The 22,546-nt window shown below is 43.7% G+C and overlaps 3 protein-coding genes across 11 annotated transcripts in view; 1 reads left to right on the top strand and 2 right to left on the bottom strand.

The window, feature by feature from the left end:
* The window catches only part of PKP4 (plakophilin 4), a 275,173-nt gene that overhangs the window by 203,744 nt on the left and 48,883 nt on the right, over window positions 1-22,546 (top strand). The window lies entirely within an intron of this gene.
* Window positions 4,791-7,505, bottom strand: LOC149867563 (uncharacterized). The gene has a single exon (XM_090045677.1). It carries the CDS (start codon window positions 7,424-7,426, stop codon window positions 5,801-5,803), a length of 1,626 nt encoding a protein of 541 aa, XP_089901803.1. The 5' UTR covers window positions 7,427-7,505; the 3' UTR covers window positions 4,791-5,800.
* Window positions 8,886-10,952, bottom strand: LOC149867562 (uncharacterized). Its single transcript, XM_090046300.1, has 2 exons — window positions 10,670-10,952; window positions 8,886-10,595 (listed from the first exon to the last, which is right to left on the bottom strand). Exons 1-2 carry the CDS (start codon window positions 10,950-10,952, stop codon window positions 8,887-8,889), a joined length of 1,992 nt encoding a protein of 663 aa, XP_089902426.1. The 3' UTR covers window position 8,886.

Here is a 22,546-nt window from a genome sequence, read left to right as displayed (position 1 = left end):
TATAGTTCAGATCCCAGACCAGCCAGAATGGGTGCCATGGTACATGCAGTGCCTGCTGCAGCTGGACTGTGCCACACGCAGCACTGGTTCCAAGACACGTGCTGCATATATACCTACCCCAGCAGTTCCAGGATGGTGCTGCATTGGGTGCCTGCTCCAGCCAATCCAGGACTTGTGCTACATGCATCACCACATGTAGCATGGGTCCTAGAGCAGGCACCAGGTGCAGCATGGTTTCCAGAGCAAACACTGAATGTGCAACAGTTTGGCCAGAGCAGGCACCTCATGTAGTGTGGCATCCACTCCTTCCAGGCTGGGATCCACACTACATACCCCTGGCCAGACTGTGCCAAACATGGCTCCTCTTCCAACTCGTCCAGTATCCACACAGCACAGGTCCCAGGCTGGCTGTAGCAGGCACCAGATCCAGTATGCTGGGAGTGGGAAGGGGAAGGGACAGTGTATACAGGCCTGATTTGGCCCAGGAACCAGTCCCACACCTCTCACTGGATGAGTTGGACATTCCTAAGTAAAGTGATCTCTATTATGTAAATTTACAAATTAATGTCATAATTACTGAATGATGTTCTTAGATTAAATTATCAGACAGTTAATGGCAAAATAACTTGCCTCACTGAAGAAGTAAAAGTAAACAGCATAAAACTATATTTTCACTGTAACTGCAAGATTGGCTTATCAGATACTTGCTCAGCCGCTAGGAATTTAAGGTACCAGCAAAATCTGAGTGCAGCTTGCCTAAAGCTTTAGTATTACATGTACGTGCTGGGCGTGTGTGTGTTCTTAATATGTAGTGTAACTTTACAATGTACTTGTGAAATGCTTGAAAACAGACAAAAAAGTTAGAGTCACAGAGTGGGTGAAGCTCAGGGATGAGGCTGCTATGGGGGAGGGGGACACAAGTGATGCTGAAGCCTCTCCTCAATTATTTAGAATAACAGTGCTCATCCTTTTTGGGTGTACGAATAGGCCAAACCTTAAAATTAAAAATGGGCGAATAAAGGCCACACCCTTTTCAACTGTACAGTAAGCTTTGAGCTCAACAACATGCCAATACAGGCTCTGCCTGGAGCCACCACTTTCACGTGATTCTGAAACCTAGTGTGTGAATATAGCCATCAGTTGCCCTCCCCCTCACCCCTGTTCAATTCAGGGGCAGGGGAAAAGAGGGTACAAGTGACATTGGCATTCATCCCCTTGGCTCAGGAACTGCACGGATGCAATGGTGGCTCCAGCCAAAGCCCACGCTGGCATACCAGTGGGCTCATGCCCATGATGGACCAGTCACATGGGTTGTTCAGGCTGCATCTGGCCCATAGAAGGTAAATTGAGCAATACTGACTTTGAATATAATTTTTTAGCATAATATAACTGTTATGGTATTTCATGTTATATTTTTAATAATAAATAGGGCTGCTGACATGTGAAAAAATGCGCTTTACTGGAAGAGCTAGCCCATGAATTCAGACACTGCAGAGCTGGGTCGTATAAATTGGGCATTTTAGCAGGGCATTTTTGGTGCTTTTATCTAATAGCTAATTCAATCAGCTATTGGACAAAAGCGCCAAAAAAGGCCTGCTGAAGCACCCCGTCTATATAGATGTTAGGTGAGCCGGGTCAAATTAATTCAATGCCTCTTCTAGGCAGGCACTGGGCTCAGCGTGGGGGAACACTGAGTTTAAAGTAAAGCACCATGGGGAGGGGGCATTACATCTGTAAGCAACCTAAATGTCAAAGTTGGACATGTGAGTAAGCTCACAAACAGACTAGGGTATGAACTCTAGCCCCACCGAACTTAGTCATGGTACCACCTTTTGTGAAGCAATGAGAATGCAAGTAAGTGCATTTGGTGGACGTCTGAGGCAAAATACACATTCAAAAAGAAAATAATCTCATTGGTTTCTATAATTTTTCTAAACACTTCTTCACCATGCACTGCCACCTGGTATGCAACCCTGATATTGTGAACTGTGCTTAGTATCTTAGTATTTTGTCCATCCTGTGTATGTGACGTTATCAGGGCTTGACTGTATTTTAAAGTAAGCAAAGACATGCTATTATGGGAAGAGTCGTGTTGTTATAGACATTGGCTTTTCTGAGAAATATAATTTGAAAATACTAAGCAACTCTGTGTTAAAATGTTGTAACATGTGACACTTTCACAGAATTAGCATTCACAGTGTGTGAAATAAATATAAAACATTCAGTAGTACTATGCAAAAGGTGGTTGAAATGTTACTTTAACCAACAATTAGAGTAAATTATTTAACTGTTTGAATACAGTATTTGTATGATCTGTAGCTCCATGTTCCTAAGCTAGCAATTTCCACAGATGTTTCAACTTTTGCCAACTACAGCTAAAAGCTTGTTTAGCATTTATGAATATATCATGAGATAAAAACAAGTATCAGTTGTTATGAGAGAGCTGCACATGGAAATGTAAGATCTCTTGCTTCTAATTTTAAAAATAGTTTTAACTGCTATTGTCTGAGAGAACACATTGGCCTAAATTGTTGCTTGATTTACAGACAGAGAAATAATTAATTTCTCCCAAGTCTAAATGTATGTTTTATTTCTTCTTCATTTTTTAAGTTTTACTGGCCAATTTGCATAACCACATTGTTGTTCAAATCAGTTACAATTTGGACAGTGTGTTTTTTGCAGTACCCAGTGCTGTCAAGATAAAATAATATACTTGGAAATAGCACATATTGTTATAGTTGCTATTTAGTGAAGTGATTTTTAAAATTTTAGGTTCCTGCAAATATCTTTTTCATTGTACAGAATAAAGGGATATTAAGTACATGTAGTTGCACATTTACTAAACCAGTGTCTTGCAGTTGCAACAGGAGCTCTTTTGTCAGTGCAGTTTATCTCAGTCCCCTTTGAAATGCATGCCATTAAACTGCAAAAAGTCACACAGTGCAGAATTAGAGACTCCACCCAGAGAGAGAATACAAAATAGCTTTTACATTATAAATACACACTGTGGTTTATTTTGTAATGTTTCCCTTATGGACCAAAATCCAAATTAAACTGTTCTGTTGTCCTCCAACCTTTGGATTACTTTGTGTCAGGATATGGGCATTTCCTCAAAAACATGCAAGTTACTTATTTTTAAACTAAAATTAGAACATGACCTGTCTGTAATGGCTTATTGTAAAGATAGAATAAATGATTCTTTTATTTAACAAAATCTGTTAATTCAGGGGTTGTCAGCCAGGTATGTGTACCCCTGGGAAGGCCCCAGGGGGTACACAGCAGCAGCGTGGAGAAGCTGCTGGCATTTCTGGTTTCACTTGTCAACCAGGTGCCAGGTACCCCCTGACCCTCCCCCCCATCCTCCCTTGTTCATCGACAAGCCATCAGGGGACTCCCCGCTTCTCGACTGGCTGCTGGAAGTGCACCAACCAAAGAAGGTTGAAAACCTCGATGTTAATTGATTTGAGTTATATTTAGAATGGATACTTTTACAGAAATTACTTTAAAAAAAAAATTAAAATTAATTGAGCCATATAACTGATACACCTTGCACTTGTCAACACTGACAAGTGCAAGGTGCTGCACCTGGGGAGAAAGAACCAGCACCATACCTGCAGGCTGGGGAACTCCCTTCTTATCAGTACAGAGGCAGAAAAGGATAGTTTCATAGTTTCTAGGGTCGGAAGGGACCTGAGTAGATCGTCTAGTCCGACCCCCTGCCATGGCAGGAAAGATTACTGGGGTCAAACAACCCCAGCAAGGTGTTCATCTAACCTCCTCTTAAAGACCCCCAGGGTAGGAGCCAGCACCACTTCTCTTGGATTCTTACTGCCAGCAGTTAACTATCATTAACTACAGGAGGTATGTCTGCCATCACTGAAAATGTCATTTCTCATGCTGTGGGATGGATGTGAATTCTCAATGTCCCAAGTAAAGTAGAAACTAAGTATAATGAACTTTTTAAAAAATTTTAAAGATGACATCTTATATTTGGAAGCACTAGTGTAAGATTTTATTAGTAATTCAATAAAGAAACTCTGGTTTACATTCTTGTTTTCAGGACATTGCAAAATTTTAAAAATCTAAATTTTAGAAAGTTGGAATTTCAGGGAAAAATCAATTTTGGAAAACAAAACTAATGTTGGGGAAATTTCTGAATAATTTAAGTAATTATGTGTATCAATTATAATTGAAATAGTTATAGTGGCGTATAACAAAAATATACGATCTTTATCTTTGCTGTTGCATAGAGATTGTGTGAGCTCTAAAACAGCCCAATAATTATTCAGATACAAAGAGTTCTGTTAGTGAAAATCAACATATAGTTTATAATGTGAATATATATTGAACAAGTATATTCCTAAAATAGTGGGAACAAAACACTACATACATATGTATGTATGTATTTGACTCATATATTCCGTTAGTGAAAATCAACATATAGTCTATAATGTGAAGATATATTGAACAAATACATTCCTAAGATAGCGGGAACAAAATAGACATATATATTTTGTTCCCACTGTCTTAGAAATATACTTGTTCAGTGTATCTTCACATAAACTATATGTTGATTTTCACTAACAGAATATATATGTATATATTCGGATAAAGATAAAGATTATATATTTATGTTACATGCCTATATATATATATATATATATATATATATATATTTCAATAGAGGTGCATGTGTGTATATATATGTATTTGTCGGGGAAAACCGAAGGATCGGGCCCCAAGGTCACGGTGGGCCGGGGTGGCAATCAGATACGGACAGGTGGGATTAGCGGCGTAGAGTCTGGAGTTAGGGACTCGGAGCGGATTGAGAAAGACAGGTGAATTTATTTGACTTACGCTTCAGGCGTAGGCAGAAAGGTCTTCAGTTACAGTTGGAACACAAACAAACAATTAACAACAAAGGGGTCTGTTGGCCCACGAGGTTCAGTCCGAAGACCTAGTCCCAGGGCTGGTCAACAGCTCATAAATGGGGATTACACACAACGAAACAAACAATAAAACGAACTGTAACACGGTGATGATGAACCGCGTGACGCCAGTCCACAGCAATGGACGAATCGGGTGGTCGAATGAGAGAAGCCGAGGTCAGTAGCCAGAAGGTGATGCAGCGGAGACGTCAGTTGGAGGGATGAGCAGAGTCGTAGGTGGTGAAGGAAAGCCGAGGTCGGTGATCCGGAACCGAGTTAAACAAAGTCCATAGGGTGATCCGAAATCGTAAGCCGTTAATCAGTTCGAAAGGTAAGTCAGGAAGCCAGATGAACGTAGTCAAAACCGCAATACAACGAGTAATACGAAATACTAAGCGAAGGAGGCAAAGGAGGAGATCAATAGGCCCTAAAGCCTGACTCAGAGAGCAGTCCCTGCAGCAGCAGCCTCTGTCTCTGGTCCCTGCGATCTCCCCTCACACGCCACCACACACACCACACACCACCACCCCGAGGGAGGGGCTCACAGAACTTTTATATCAATTTAGTAGCCAATCAGCGTGCTCTCCGCAGAGAAATTTCTAGTCCGATTACCTCATGTCAGGTTCTGACTGAGCATGCTCTCAGTCAGGAGCTGACACAATCTGAGCATGCGTCTGTGGGGAAAGTAGGTCAGCAATGATTGACAGCTCCGCAGGTCACCCAGGGGGCAAGGTCTGGGTGAGCCTTGGAAATTTCCACTCACAGCTTCAAACTGCGCATGTCAGTTTAACCTCTTCTGTACTGGCAGCACATACTCAAAAAATTTCCATGACATGCCCCCTTGCTGTCAGCACAGAAGCTAGAAGGCCGAATTATACCTCCTCCCCCTCGGTGTTGTCGTCGTTCCGAAACTTATCGGGAGAGGGAACGATGGAATACACGTGTACAGACAAAGCTGAAACCTTCCGTGTCAGAATCTTAGAAATACAACTAACAATGAGAACGATAACTAAGAACACGAATAAAAACGATAACAAGGGTGTTAACAAATTCGTTAGCCATGACGACACATTAAAGCCCAACCAATTGAATATTCTAGACAGCCATCCTTTTCCTATTCCCGCAATGGAATTGACCTCCTCTGCAATTTTTCGGATTTTGATGATTTGACCTTGTAGTGGGACGCTGACATTAGGGATGGCTATGCAGCACATATCGTGGGACAGATTCAAATACTGGCACAGTCCTCCCTGCTGGATGAGGAGTGCATCTAGCGCCAATCGGTTCTGCATAGTCATGCGCGACACTGCTTGTAGCTGTTGGTCTACGAGGTCAAAACCCGTGGCCGTATGATTTGCAAGTAACTCAACCTGCTCAGAAAGTTGTGCTAATGCTATCCGGGCTTTGGCGATCGCGAGTCCCCAGAAAAAGAGACCCTCAAAACCCCAACTGAGTCCCTGGGCAACTTTTTCCCCACTCGTTAAAGAACTCCACACCGGAGTACGAGATCTTTTATCTCGGTGTGACACAAGGGGACTCGGCGGGTGTGCCGTGGAAGCCTGTAGAGGTGGACAAAATAAAATCGAACTCAAGAAACACTGTACACCTGATAATGTAGCTGGTAGGGTGGTGTACAATCGCCCGTCCGAGCATGCCCATACCATTCCCAAAGGTGCTGGTGTACTCAATTCAGAGCATCGACCTGGGGCAGGAAAAGCATGCCTAGTCCTTTCCGGGGGGCCGGATTGTCTAATGGGTTGTTCCACACCATGGCAGAGAGCACTTACTAACACCGCTCGTAATATGGGGTAATAAAAACTAAACAATGAATTGTTTCCCCTGGGGCCTGGCTGAGTTAGATCGATTGCTAATGATTCGTTCCACACCACCAAGGGAGTAGGCTTTACGAGGGGTGAGAGGGCGACCTCAGGGTCGGAAGTTTTCCTTCCCCTGGGAACGAGGGTGAGGTGCCAAGGTGGGATAATTGAGCGGGGGTCCCACTTTAGCGACATGTCTGGTCGAGACCAATCCTCACCTTCGGGGTGTATCCCCCATGGGATAGTGGAACAAGCGCATGGAGCTTCCCTTTCCCAGCACTCCTCACGAGGTGGTCGAGTGATTAGCGAGAGAGTGGTGAGATTAAATCCACGGGGCCAAGTGTAACTAGTCAGAATATAGCCTCCTCCCATCAAGGGGACAGAGATATTGATAACATTCTCCCCACTTTCTGAGACCTTGGTAAACCATGTTTCGATGTCAAACGGTACTGAATATGGGATGAGGACCGAATCCTCTACGGACAGAGGGATTTTAAGACACGCGGTCAATCCCTCACCATTCTCGTCGTCTCCCGTGGCATTAGCCCACATTGACAACAAGTACAGAACCGAATTTTGAGACCACTCAGAATCTGAGATCGATACCGTAGATACAAAAGTAACATATTTACAACACATCAAAACCCAGAGTACTCCAAAGTCCTTTTGTCTTCTTGGCATCTTTGTAGCCTTGTCTGATTTAAGTTGTCACTCTAATTTCCAGGCTCCTCTCAAATCCTCTGAGGAATGATCCGATAACCTGAAACGACAAACATAAACAAAACAACAGAACGTGTCCTTTTTATCTATAGACCTCTTTCTCCTGTACCTTCCAGCACTTAATAAGGGACAAACAGTTGCCCCCTTGCTGGGAGGACAGGAGCTGTGACTTTAAGTAGTTTCATTGGTATGGTTAACGTCTTGTGGTAGAATCGTTTCTGTATTAGAGCGTCTCGATAGCCAGTTGTGGTGGGTGAGTATGGTCCGTCCGCTATCTGTAAGGGTGACCAAGTAGGTGTTCGGATAGCTCTCTGCAGATTGTATTACGCCTTGCAAAACTTTAGGATGGCGATGGTTATGGTCTGGAAGGGAGACCCACACTAACTCGTTGTCTGCAAATTTCTTCTCCCATGGTTCGACTGGTTTTTCCGTAGATTGTTCCCACAAGGGTTTGGTCGCATTCAGATTAATTAGGATCTCATGATTACGGACTGTCCAATTTCGATAACTCCCATTTCCCGTTACTCGGAGCGCTTCTTTATAAAGTCCTATGGCCCGTTCCACAACCCCATTGGACTGGGGATGGTAAGGAAGATGATGATGCCATGTGATGTTATATGACCTAGCGAATTTTTCGACAGTGTTCGATGTAAAAGGTGGCCCACCATCCGATTGTATTGTGGTGGGAACTTGCCACATCGCGAAGACGGCGGTTAAGGCTGTAGTAACTGCTGCGGCGTGGGACTTCCGAAGGGGTATGACGGTCATTAGCCGAGAGCCGAGATCAATAACGAGTAGCCCCTTATTTGGGACTGAGGCTCCAGGTAATGGCCCAAAAAGGTCGACTTGCCAGGTTTGACCTGGGTTGAAATTTTCTTTTGCGAGGGCTCCTTGTGTGCTCCTCGTTGGATGTACTTTCTCCTTTGCACAAGCTGCGCAGGCTTGGACTACGCGCCTCCAGTCACGATGTAAGCCATACTGTGGCTTTTCTACTATGGTCTCACGCCATCGGGAGTAGCATGCCTTGGGGCCTGGATGACTCCATCGCTCGTGCAACCAAGTGAGGTAGGGGTCAATACAAATGGGTTCGCTCGTTTCGTCTAGGGTGAATACTTCATCATTAGTTACTAGTCGTGGCCTGGGTTCGCTCGTATCGTCTAAGGGGAGTACTTCATCAGTAGGTACTAGTCGTGGCGAGGGTTCGCTCGTATCGTCTAGGGGGAGTACTTCATCATTAGGTACTGGTCGTGGCATGGGTTCGCTCGTATCGTCTAGGGGGAGTACTTCATCAGTAGGTACTAGTCGTGGCGAGGGTTCGCTCGTATCGTCTAGGGGGAGTACTTCATCATTAGGTACTGGTCGTGGCATGGGTTCGCTCGTATCGTCTAGGGGGAGTACTTCATTTTTTAGATGTATCATAATTAATAACTTGGCCAGTTGATTGTTCCAAGTCTATGGAAGAAATAGTTCCATGCAAAAAAGAAAAGAGAAAAAGAAAGAAAGGAAATAGCCTTGCAGTCCGGTTGACTGGTGCTTGTTTTATGCGTGGAACCTAGAAAATGAATGTGGTCAGCAAGCGGGTGCAGTTGAGATTTTTCTTTATTTACGATCCATCCTTCAGTAGTTAAATGTTGGATGAGATCGGTCGTGACTTGGATTACTTCGGTTGCGTTCCTACCCATGATGGCGATGTCATCGAGGTAAGCCCAGATTCGGATGGACTTGGCGATTTCGTTGCTTTTGGTGAATCTGTCAAGGGTGTCATTCATAGCACTGGTGGCTAAGGCTGGAGCATTTCGATAGCCCTGCGGACATACGTTCCAGTGAAACATTTTCCCTCTGATGCACATGTTGAGGATACCCTCAGAGTCGTCGATAGGTATGGAATAGAACATGTTCTTCAGATCTATAGTCGTGCCCACCCAGTCATGGGCTTGATAATTGGCCATCTCATATAGGTTCTGTGGCAGCGTACTCGATGAAGGTTGGGTCAGTGCTACACAACGTCTATTAACCTCACGGTAATCCACAACGAGGCGTACGGCGTCTGGTCTTCCAGGCTTTGGTATCCCCCAACCTGGGGAAAGGTAAGTACTCGCCTGTATTCGCCTGATGGAGCCTTCACGGACCAAGTCGTCTAGCAAGGTGTCCAGAGGATCCTGAAGATGCATTTTCGTTGGTATCGGAGTATACCGCCATAGGGAGTGGATTTTTAGCGAGGGTGTATGCCACTCTGGTCTAGGTACAGTCATGATAGGTAGGACTTCTGACACCTTATGTTTCAGTTCCAAAGTGCGAATGCCAGGGATTCCTAAAATGTTCACGTTCCCGAGGACCGCATCCAGTCGTTTGGGATGGCCCTTGACGGTAAATTTCACACGAGCTGTTGCAGTAGCAGCATTGAGGCCTTGAACCATCATTACCTTGTTGGTACGATGATGTGGGATCGACGGTTTGATGACATTAACCTGGGCCCCTGTATCTAGTAGGAATCTTGCCGTAGTGATGTCGTGTGGATCATCGGGGTTCTGTATCTCTATTGAGGCGTACGGTCGAGGATCGCTATCAAAGAGTTTCATGTGGTTCGTCGCTACCAATATCTTTTGTTTTCCGGTTCGGGCTTCCATGTCTTTTTCTCCAACCCTCTCCTGTACTCCTTCAGAAAAAATAGTTTCCGTTACGCTTGGTTTTTCTTGGTTTTGTTTCGATTCGTTTTGTGTGGTTTCGTTATGCTTCAGACTTTGTTTCGTTTTGGTACGTTTTGGTTCGGTTATCACGGTTTCTTCAAGTTCGGTTTGTGTTCTTCGCTTTACTTCGGTTTTTTCATTTCGTCGTTTGGATTCGCTTCGTTGAGTTTCGCTTCGTGTAGATTCGTTACGCTTTGGTTCGTTTCGTTCTGGGTTACGCCGTTTCAGTTCGGTTTGTCCGCTTAGTTTTGCTTCATCACGTTTAAGTTCGCTTCGTTTCAATTCGTTAATCGTTTCCTCGTTTGAGTTCGGTTTAGGTTCGTTTCGCTTACGTTCGCTTTGTGTTACTTCGATTGCTGAGTCCGTTTGTCGCCTTGCTGGGTCAGTCAAGCCATCGATCGCCGGACTTACGCCGATGGCGATCACTCGTTTTTTGGCTTGGTCTTCTCAACAAACCCTAGAGCTCTGGCAAGAGCTCGCTGTCCTTCATCTCTTAGGGCCCTCAGTTGTTCCTTACTTAGGCCAGACTTGTCTAGAAGGAACCCAAACATGGCTCTTTCTAGAGGGGTTCTCTGCGGTGGTGAGTAGCTTGCTCGGGCTCTTTGCTGTGGAGGTGAAGAGGTTCGGGTATAATACTTTTTCGGAGTTGTGGGTGAAACTCGGGGTTGCTTTCGGGGATATTCCCTTCTGTCACCCCCTCTTGAGTGGTTGACAGGGTTTTCCACTGAGTAAGCACATTTTGACTCCCATTCCCTTTCCTCCACAGAATGTACACTCTTGTGGGGCTTCGATCTCTCCATCGCCCCTCTCAGCTGATCGAGTTGACCCAGGGTATGGATTACGGGTCCGTTTACTGATGTACTTAGCAAGAGTCTTGCTGTTATACTTTGACTTCCTCCGTAGATTTCAGTGGCGGCATCGACCGCTTCTTGTAAACAAGGTACATCCCCGGATGACAGTACATATCTGTGTGGCCATGCCCCCTGTACCTGAGCAGGTGTCAAATTCAAAGCTTGGTGGGCTGGGTTCCACATGGCGTATGAGGCTCCGATCACTGTATACACCAGTGAGGTAGCACTCGCACGACCCGCATGTCCCTCGTGCCAGGTGTGGATCTTCCTCTGAAGTGCCTCGGTAACCAGAGCTGGAATGGGTATTGGCCAATAATAATTGGCCAGCACTGGCACCGGGTCCACTACTTTAGCTCGGCTCCAAGCTGAATTGCGCACGAGCTGCAAGGCTTCATCTTGATTGATGGTCTCACTCCCTGCTTCTGCTACTAAACGCCCCAACCAGGCAATCGGTGTTTCATCATTTCGTATGCCGGTTTCCTTTCTCAATTCATTCATCTCAGAACGTGTTCTAGTTCGTGTCGTGATGGTCTGTCTTGTCTGACCCTGAGGATCAGTTACCCATTTTTGCACTGCAATGGGAAAAGCAGATACTAGTTCTTCGGTGTAATCATTGTGTTGTTGGCTTGGTTTATTTCGTGTTACTCTTATGAAGTCGTTCTCAGCTTCATCAGCACTTATAGTTTCGTTTGTATAATTCATCTTGGTTACTGGTTTAGTCATTTCTATTAATCCGTTGCTTGTGTTTGTTCCGATGGTACTCGTTTTAATCGTTAAGCTTCTTGTTGTTACATCATTCGTATCGGTTCCAATAGTATTCGTGCTCACTCTTGATTTCCTTATGGTTACGTTGTTAGTCTTATCTTCGCTTGTTGTTTCAGTTGTTTCCGTTCCTGTGCTGTGTTTAATTACTTTGTTGCAGTTTTCGTTGTCCGTTTGGGTGCAATTCTCCCGTACGTCCTCCTGGTGGCGCTGGCTGACGTACGGGGGCGGTGGCTTGCGTACAGCAGGTGGCGCTGTTGCGGGAGGCCGGCTCTCGGTGGGCGGAACCATAGACGGGGTTTTTCCGGAAGGCAGGCTCGGGATGGGTGGAGCTGGGCGTCGTGACGTCAGCATTGGTTTTGGCGCGCTGACAGTTTGGTCGGCGCCATCTTGTAATGGCCGCTCGGCCAATTTTTGTGTCACAGCTCTGGTTGCTGCCATGAGCTGGGCCCTAGTGTCAGTTAGCTCCCTCAGTAAGACAACATACTCCCGGAAAAGCACATTTATTATACGGCCTTTCTTCCACCGGGGTCCTGACCATTTTATTTTTCTGCCGTCCTTCTCCAAGCACTCTCGTAGCTGGACCAAGAGCTCATGCCCCCTAGACCCGATGGCAAGGGTCGGGCAGTTAAACCCGTCAGGAGGGGTATCCTCACCACCCTCCTTCACATACTTTATGCACCGGGCGAATTCTCGGTCCGGGCCTGAGGTTGCCATGCCCGAAGGTTTCTTACGGGCCAGGGCTACGGTCCCGGTCTCCCCCCTTGGGCGGTAAACGGCCCGAGGATCCTGGATAATGCAACCCAGCGCACTTGGGGTGAGCCGAACGGCCCATTCTTCCCCACTTTCTCCCCGGAGGGACAGGTACCCGCTCACAGTTCCTTCAGCCGGTGCGGCCTGATGGAATGCTATGTGGTCCCATAAGTCCTCGGCACCGATGGTCTGCCGGACTCGGTTGCTCCATGGGCAACTCCTTATAATCTCCGACTCCAATACGCCTCCCATTGATCCTGTTCGTGACGCCATGTCGGGGAAAACCGAAGGATCGGGCCCCAAGGTCACGGTGGGCCGGGGTGGCAATCAGATACGGACAGGTGGGATTAGCGGCGTAGAGTCTGGAGTTAGGGACTCGGAGCGGATTGAGAAAGACAGGTGAATTTATTTGACTTACGCTTCAGGCGTAGGCAGAAAGGTCTTCAGTTACAGTTGGAACACAAACAAACAATTAACAACAAAGGGGTCTGTTGGCCCACGAGGTTCAGTCCGAAGACCTAGTCCCAGGGCTGGTCAACAGCTCATAAATGGGGATTACACACAACGAAACAAACAATAAAACGAACTGTAACACGGTGATGATGAACCGCGTGACGCCAGTCCACAGCAATGGACGAATCGGGTGGTCGAATGAGAGAAGCCGAGGTCAGTAGCCAGAAGGTGATGCAGCGGAGACGTCAGTTGGAGGGATGAGCAGAGTCGTAGGTGGTGAAGGAAAGCCGAGGTCGGTGATCCGGAACCGAGTTAAACAAAGTCCATAGGGTGATCCGAAATCGTAAGCCGTTAATCAGTTCGAAAGGTAAGTCAGGAAGCCAGATGAACGTAGTCAAAACCGCAATACAACGAGTAATACGAAATACTAAGCGAAGGAGGCAAAGGAGGAGATCAATAGGCCCTAAAGCCTGACTCAGAGAGCAGTCCCTGCAGCAGCAGCCTCTGTCTCTGGTCCCTGCGATCTCCCCTCACACGCCACCACACACACCACACACCACCACCCCGAGGGAGGGGCTCACAGAACTTTTATATCAATTTAGTAGCCAATCAGCGTGCTCTCCGCAGAGAAATTTCTAGTCCGATTACCTCATGTCAGGTTCTGACTGAGCATGCTCTCAGTCAGGAGCTGACACAATCTGAGCATGGTCTGTGGGGAAAGTAGGTCAGCAATGATTGACAGCTCCGCAGGTCACCCAGGGGGCAAGGTCTGGGTGAGCCTTGGAAATTTCCACTCACAGCTTCAAACTGCGCATGTCAGTTTAACCTCTTCTGTACTGGCAGCACATACTCAAAAAATTTCCATGACAGTATTGAAATTGCTTATTTTACTGAAACTACCTTGAACCTTTTTGTAGAAGAGTTAAAGTTGAGGCATTGCAGGAGATCATTCAGACATTAATTATAAGGATGATCTGTTAAATAAAGTATTTCCTCTGTCTGAATGGAGAAGCAGTCGGATTTGTATGCAGCATGGGCAAAAGCTGAATCAGGCAGAAGTGAAGAAACTGGGTGGGATAAGGAGTCTGGTGAGATGTGGATTGTGGATAGAGGGGAGAAGTTACAGCTAAAATTTTGGGCTGTTAAAGAGACTCGGAGTGGTGGGAGAGTAGATTCTCCTGGTGGGCCAGCTGGGAGTCTCAGCCAATAAGGATGTTGGGACTGATTGTATAGAAGCAACTGTAACTGGGCTAATAAATAAGCTCTGGAAACCAGTTTACTGGAAATTACACTTGGACTGAACAAACAACTGAGGGAAAGAAGTGAGACTAGGAGTGGCTGAGTAAGAAAATTAATACTAGAACCTAGTGGAAGTACAGCTGGATGGGGAAGAGTAACAGATCTGATGAGTAGCTTGGATGTGAGAGCAAAACCTGGACTGGCTTAGCAAAAAATCTGGGACAAGGAGCCAGGGAGGCATTGGGAGGTATGAAACTGAGAATGAATGAGGATCCTGCTATGGGAAATTGGGCCTGGGAACCAGTGGGGAAGATGGGAGAGAGATTTTAATAAGAAGCTGAGAGAGAAGGGCAATGACTAACTAAAGAGGTTGGGACTAGGCATGGACTGGAGGAGACACTTGGGAGTGGCAGGATTGATTAGAATTTAGATGGTGAATCCAGGTGCAGAGACTAAGACAATCCAGGTGCATCTATATGTCTCTTTTAAGTAGGATTAGCCTAAAATCACCATTTTTAAGGTGCATTAAGGGTGCATGTCTACACATGCATACCCTTGATGCGCCTTAAAAATGGCAATTTACAGCTATGTGAGCCTAAATTTGATACCTGCATAAAGCAGGTATCAAATTTAGGTGCAGCTAGCTAAGTCACATTAGCGTGCATTTAGATGCACTAATGCACATTAATGCAGTGTGCGTCAGTGGATAGACACTGTGTTAATGTGCATTAATACATCTGCACGTGCGCTGATGCAACTTAGCTATTCACACCTAAATTTAATGTACCTTAATGCACGAGTGCAACCACATGTAGACCCATGCCTAAATTGCCATAATGCACCTTAACCAAAGGTTCATTCAGTTTAGCCACACGTAAATACACATGTAGACACACCCACTGGGCAGAAGGCTGATACTGATGGGATACTAGAGGACTGCCTGGGTACGCAGGGTTGGTGAGCCAATGGTTAGGAAGAAAGGGAGACAGAGAGAGGCTGCGGGTATAAAGCAGAATGAAGCAAGAAGGCAGGGCAGGGGGAGATTCTGAAAAGAATCTGGCATTTTCCTCCAGCATCTGGAATAAAATTTAAAATTCCCAAGTCTCACAGTTCCTCAGCATATACAGTAGAACCTGGATTATTTGCGCTGGAGTAGTTTGCAACCCACTTAGTTTACAACGGTTTGTCAAAATAAGAATGAGCCACTCAGCTATTTGCTGTTTTTTTTTACTTCAAAGCTGATAAAAGAAGCTGCAACCAGCAGCTGAAGAACTCAGCCGTCCTGAACAGCTATTTGCTGCATCTCTGTATGTTAGATACTTCACATATCCCCATCTTTGCAAGGAGGTGGGGGCTGAGAACCTACCCATGCACCAAATGCAGGTTCTACTTTAACTGGGTAACCCACAGGAAAAGTAAGGTCCTGTCCCAAAAATGACAACCTACAAGTGCTATCAGTTACTCCATGAACTCAGGTAGCAAGAGTTTCCAAACCTACATGTGACCCATAAAAGTGTCAATAGATTGCCTTCTCACAGGGATGTTATTAAGTTAAATTATTGAGTGTCCTAGAAAAACCAATAAGGAAATATATAATACTGTCTTCATAGCAGTTGGAATAGTATGCAGCAAAATGTCTTAAGGCTATGTATTTTTCAGTGAAAAGAAAACAAAATCCCAAAAAGCTGCTTGTTAACTGAACATTATCTATCCTCAGCACTGATTACAGAAGGGTTTATGTGGAAACAATTTGTAATTAAAGACAAATGGACCTAAATAAGGTATTAGCAACTATACTATTTACATTCTTCTAACTGTTGAGTGCCTGACTTTACAACTTTAATGTTCTTTTTAAGGCAGGGGGATATGCATGTGCACCCACCTATGTACACATGTGAGAAAGAGAGGCTGTAACGTTAACCTCTATAATTTTTAGTTTCATTTTCAGCAGGTAGGATGAAGGCATTGATAGCTAGGATGAAGGAAAAATATAAATAATGAAATGAATGAGGATCAACACATTTTCCAAAGCAAGGAATTTATAGGGAAAAAAAAGATTTTCCTGATGTTGTATAAGGAACAAGAATGGTCTGGTTTCTAAGGCACTGGACTGGGATTCAGTAGATCTGGCTTTACTTTTCAGCTGCATCATATGCTCCCTGTGTGAGACAGATTTAATTTTCAATCTTGAAACTTATTATATAACATTTTCATTACTGACCTTGTGATAATGAAACTTGCTGATGACACAAAGGTGGGAGGCACCCTCAATATACAGGAGAATACTAGCCAGGGGAGAAGAGATGGTCTAGAGGACTGGTGTAATAGTAGTCAGTTGAAATTCAGTAGCACGGAATTCAAGACCACGTACTTTGGACCTAAAAACAAAAAAAATGGTTCTAAACTACATTGAATCAGTTAAAAATGACAGAGAAGATGACAGGCCTGCATGTATTTGTCAATCTCAGGATGGTTTTGATTGTGAAAAAGAGAAATACTGTCTTTGTATGGGTCAGAAGAGGTATTTCCTGGAGATACAGGGTAGTAATACTACAAGTTACTGATGAGAGTTCATCTGGAGCACTGTGAAAATTCTAGTTATTCACGTTCTAGAAAAATGAATTCAAAATGGAGCAACTGCAGAGAAAGATACCCAGGATAATCAGGAGACTGTTTAATGAAATTAAATGTTAATGAAATTGAAATACCTGTTTAAAGAAAGGAGACTAAAAACTTGGTTTGCATAACCTAGTAAAGAAGAAAGTGATTGCTGTCTCTGGATATGCACATATGTTCAGTTCCCAGAAATTTATATCAATGGGAATTGTGATGCTAGAGAAGCGTGCAGACATTGTGGCCTGCAGCTGCCCCTCACTCCTGCCGGCAAATCAGAGCTGAGTCCATAGCCCCAGCTGCTGCCCTGCGTCCCTGACCACCATGGGGAAGTGCCCCCCCTACATGGCTTCCACAAACCAGGGTGACCCAAGTCTGTGAAAGACATTGAGGTTAGGCAGCAGCTTAACTCCTCTTGGTCCTGAAAGGATTCAAGCAATAATAGAGATATGCCATCCATCCCTTCCACAGACTAGGGTCACCCAAGTCTGTGGAAGATGCAGGGGGCAGCCTCAGCTTGAATCTTGTCAATCCTAGGAGTCAAGTCATGGGGAAATAAAATGCCCACTCCCTCTTCCACAGACTGGGGTCACCCTGGTCTGTGGGATGGGTGGGAGAGACATATGGTCATTCAAGCTGGCATGGGAGAAGTGCTCTTATTTTCTCACAGAAGAGCTGGTTCTCTTCCTCAAAAAAACCCTTGAGCAGTGTATGCTCTTTGGCCTGGAAGAAAGTCATTTTCCCTGGCACAAATGTAACTTCTTTTTTCTTTTTTTTTTTTTACATATCTACCTAGTAAATACTAGACAGGAAAAATAATTATTTAGTATTAAAGGAAGATGTTGGCAGAAAAATGAATGAGTGTAAACTGTCCACAAGGAAATGTAGGCTAAAAATTAGAAGATAGTTTCTAACCATCACAGCAATGATATTCTGGAACAGCCAGTTAGAGTAGTAGGGGATAAAAATACCTAACTCCTTTTAAGATGAATCTTGATCAGTTTTGTAAAGGAACCATATGATGCGCAGATACCCATGATAACAAGTAACAAAAGTTACAGTTCTGAGGTCCCTTCAGTCAGGCCTATGCTCCGTCTTTCACTACGGTTCAGTTGAAGGGCCGTTTACTGAGTTTTGGCAAGCCATTGAGGACCGCATGACAGGCAGCCAGGGGCAGATAAATATTAATTTGCTAAATTTTTAGGGGTCCCGCAGGCCAGATAGAATGGCCTCATGGGCGGCATTCGTTTTGCCCACCCCTGCTATGGTTACTATTCCAGTTCTGTCCCATTTCTTGCTAATCTATACAGAAGATGCACTAGGGTTCCAGATAAGCTATATTTTATGGAGGTTCCAGTTTCTATCAATATATACATCATTATAAGCTCTTTTGACTCATATTTACCTTGGAAGTGCCATTAGATTACAAACAGAAATATAAAATGGTAAGCTGCTTCAGCTGCACTTAGATCTACGTTCTGGGGAGAGGTAGAATGGAACAAGCATTGGGAGATGGCTCTATACATTGCCAGAAGGGAATTTGAAAGTAGTATAGCTAGCTAAAAGATGCTGTTAAATGTGATAACTAGTTGGCTACCTGTTCTGTACCAGTTGTAGCTCCTAGACAATGTGTATCCATACCCCAGTAGAGTGCTTATCAGTGGGCGTGTCTACACATGCAGTTAATGCTCACGAATAAACTTTTGGAGCATATTGCGCCGGAGATTATTTGTACACAGCATTTGTGCACAGTCAGATCAGCCCAGGCCTATAGGGGACCCTCAGCTGGCTGCTCCAACAGGGCTTCATATGCTGCGGAGTGGCTGACTGGGGCACGAGAGTGCTTCAGCATGGGGGTTGCATGCCAGCTAGCCCCATGCTGAAGCACCCACATGCCTTAGCCAGCCCCTCCACAGCATACATTTCATAGACATTAGGGGCTGGAAGGGACCTTGCAAGATCAAGTCCAGTGCCCCTGCCATGGGTTGGAAGTTTGCTGGGGTCAACTACCCCGCAGTGGTGTTTATTAGCCTACTGTGACGTAATAAGGTCATACGCGTAAACAGAGCCAATTCATCAGCTCCGCAGTAAATATCTCATGACATGCCCAATAGTGCCTTGTAAATCTGGATTATAGTGACAAAGTCTGCAACCAAAAAAAAATGTACAAATGAGAAAGGATGATCTTTGCCAAAGGTACCCAAAAGTTGTTATAAATAGTTGGAATTGGAAAATTCTTTCAAATAAATCTTGGGCAAAGGATTAGCAAACCTGAAGAAACATTTCTGCTCCCTGAAGTGAACTTCAACCATCTCTTTTATCTGTGTTTAAGCATAAAAAGGTAGAGAAAAACAAAAACTAAGACCTTATGTGGGCCTGATGAGGCATGTTGCATTTGATGGCCCCAGACTCCTCATCATCTCACTTTCTCCTTACCACAGACGTTTCACATATACTTGGAATCAAATAGGTGTCAAAAACGAATTTTTACAGAACCCCCTCACAAGAGAAAACCTCTGAGAAAAGCGAACAAAACTGTATCATTAATACCTTTTGTCTTGACTCATAATCAAATTGAAAACAAACAGACCAAAACTCACAGTTAACAATAAAAATTGAAAGATTTTAAATAATTGTAATTAACACCTAATTATCACCAGTTACCAGGAGGAGTTAGTCACCTAAAATAACAACTGTGGTTAAATCTAGAAAAAATGGAATAGAATATAATTAAAATGCCAGTTTGCCATTTCAATACTTTCTTAGTATTCTTGGCCTAAAAAAGGATGATTAGAAACAAGGCAATATCAGAAAGATTTCCAGTATCAAGAGAGATCTTTAAAAGGAAAGGACTGTCAGTTACTCATTTGAAAAATGGCACCTCATCCTCCAGAGGGAGGAAATAGCAGTTTTGACTGTCAAAAGATCCAGTATGTTCCCCCTTACATTTTACACACTGTGATGAAGTCCACCCTTATCTCATAAATTAATGCTCTCCTAAAACCTCAGTATTCTCAGTCAACAAAATTCTCCAAAGTGTGAATGTTTCCTTTAGAAACACAATTTCTCCCATCTCCCAATACTGACTGAATCCAGTCAAGTCAGAAACAACCACAGAAAGAAATGTTCATATATTTCAAGAAGTAAGTGGAAGAAGCAAGGTTTTAAAAGATTATAACTACAGTTTCATAGTTTTAAAGTTGTTTTATTTGTTAAGTTTCTTGGTCAGTGTCCTCAAAATAAGATCTTCATCCTGTTTGGCGTTTTTGAGTGCCATTACAATAAAATTAACAGCAAAGATATTTCAAGTTCCATGGCACAACAATATTGCAGCAGTTCTAAGTAGTAAGTAAAAACTATTTATTTTATATTAATACAAGAAATATCAATATAATGTAGACTGCAGTAGCATTATTTTGTTAATTCTTATGCCTGATTGAATAAACAAAGTATGAGATGAAAATGCACATACAATAGTTTCACTATACTGTGGATCACTGAGCTTTTTAAAAAAAATTATCTAATGTGATTTCTTACTAGTTGTCAAGTAGTTTTCAGATATTCTTTTTATTTCACCCACTGGTTAAACTCCCCCTCCCCCCAATATAAATACATTAAGGTATTGCTTCATCTTGTAATAGAGGAGCTAACTCTGACTGTATTTAATAATCTGTAAGTAGATAAGTGATATTCAAGGGTACACTTCCAGTTTTCTTCCATTACATTTATGATGATTCAGTTAAATTCTTGCATTTATTTTGCCTTTGAAAGAAACTGCACTTGATTGCATTTCCAAAAGTTGTCTAAGAACTATCAATTATTAATCAGAATGGCTTTTAAATATTTAAGATGATTTTGAGGGGTTTTTTCTTATACTTGAAAAGTTAAGACTAGATAGAAGTCTGTGAAGTATAATGATTTTTCCTGTTAACAGTTGATAAATGTGGATTGTTAAGGTAATATTTTTTAAACTCCGTGTACTTCTAGTTTTCAATTTCATTTTTAGTTGATGTCTAAAGTCCTAGTAGCATTGTAAAATGCATGTCTGAGGTGCTTAATGTTCATTGATGAAAAGCAGAAAGAGATTGAACCTTAAAAAGTTTAATGACTTTGTACCAGGCAATTGAGTAACCTTTTATTCTAGGATTTGTAGCTGTAAATGAGAAAACATCAAACTTTTTAGAAAGCATAGTGATTTTAGACGGTCTTTGTTAGAAATATTACTCCTTGGATAGAAGTTGCACAAGGAATACTGAAGAAGATTATTTAATGTGAAAATCCCAGATGTTCTTTTTTGGTTATTATGAACTCCAGCTATACTTTAGCATTTATGTTGTAATGCTTAACATATATTCACAGAGCTCTGTTAATTGTTTTATGCAAAACGCATATATGATTTAATTGAACTAGAAATTAATAAGTTACAAAGTTTCACAGACATTGAGTCTATAATTATCTGAAATTCATACCAGAGAACAGATGGGTATGGTGTATAGATATAAACCAGTTCATTTTCTCCTTTATCGTTAATCATTCTTATTTAAATCCTGGGTCTTGCAAATAAACCCAGATGATCATTCTTCCACGCTCTGGGCCAGAGGTCAGCGGAAAAAAAGCCCTAGACTTATGAAATGGAAAGCTAATCATTTGATTGGAAAAGGCAGATTCTTTAGGACTTTATTCTTTTTAATATCTAATCAGCTTCAATAACTACAGTTTTGGAAAAAGAAAATCTTGCATTCGTTAGATGATTTGTCTTCTCTTCCTCAATTAAGCTAGGTACAGACATTCAGGGAGGTCAGATCACATTAAGAGTGGCCACTGATCTAACTTAATTTGCCCAGGTAGTTTCATAGTTCCATAGTTGGTAGGGTCAGGAGGGACCCGAGCAGATCATCAAGTCCAACCCACTGCCAGGGGCAGGAAAGAATGCTGGAGTCAAAAGACCCCATCTAGGTGATTATCTAGACTCCTTTTGAAGACCCCTAGGGTAGGAATGAGCACCACTTCCCTTGGAAGTTGGTTACAGATCCTAGCCGCCCTGACTGTGAAGTAGCGCCTCCTGATATCTAGCCTGAATCTACACTCGGTCGACTTATGGCCGTTATTCTTCATTACTCCTGGTAGTGCTTGGGGGAACAGGGACTCCCCCATAGCCTGCTGGTCCCCCTTGGCCAGTTTGTAGATGGCCACCAGATCCCCTCTCAGCCTTCTCTTGTGGAGGCTGAACAGGTTCAGGTCCCGTAGCCTCCACTTGTAGGGCCTTCGTTGCTGCCTCTTGATCCTGCGAGTGGCCCTCCTCTGGACCCTCTCGATGCTGGCCACATGCCCCCTGAAGTGCAGCACCCAGAACTGGACACAGAACTCCAACTGCAGCCTAACCAGTGTCGCATAGAGGGGGAGGATCACCTCCTTGGACCTGCTTATGATGCATCTGTGGATGTACAAGAAGGTACGGTTGGCCTTCCTGACCACGTGATCACATAGATGGCCCATGTTCATCTGGACACAGTAATGACTCCAAGATCCTTTTCTGCCTCTGTGCTGACTAGAAGGGAGTTCCCCAGCCTGTAGGTATGCTGCTGGTTCTTCCTCCCCAGGTGCAGTACCTTTTGTCAGTGCTGAAATCCATCCTGTTCTCATCTGCCCACCCCTGTAACCTGTCCAGATCTAGTTGTAGTCTGTTCCTGTCCTCTAGCATGCCCACTTCTCGCCACATCTTA

The sequence above is a fragment of the Crocodylus siamensis genome, chromosome 4 (assembly GCF_052110815.1).
Source record: "Crocodylus siamensis isolate JL-2025a chromosome 4, ASM5211081v1, whole genome shotgun sequence".
In the NCBI taxonomy this organism is placed as follows: domain Eukaryota; kingdom Metazoa; phylum Chordata; order Crocodylia; family Crocodylidae; genus Crocodylus; species Crocodylus siamensis.
Note: the sequence above shows the minus strand (reverse complement) of the source record. Positions and strands in the feature narration are given on the sequence as shown.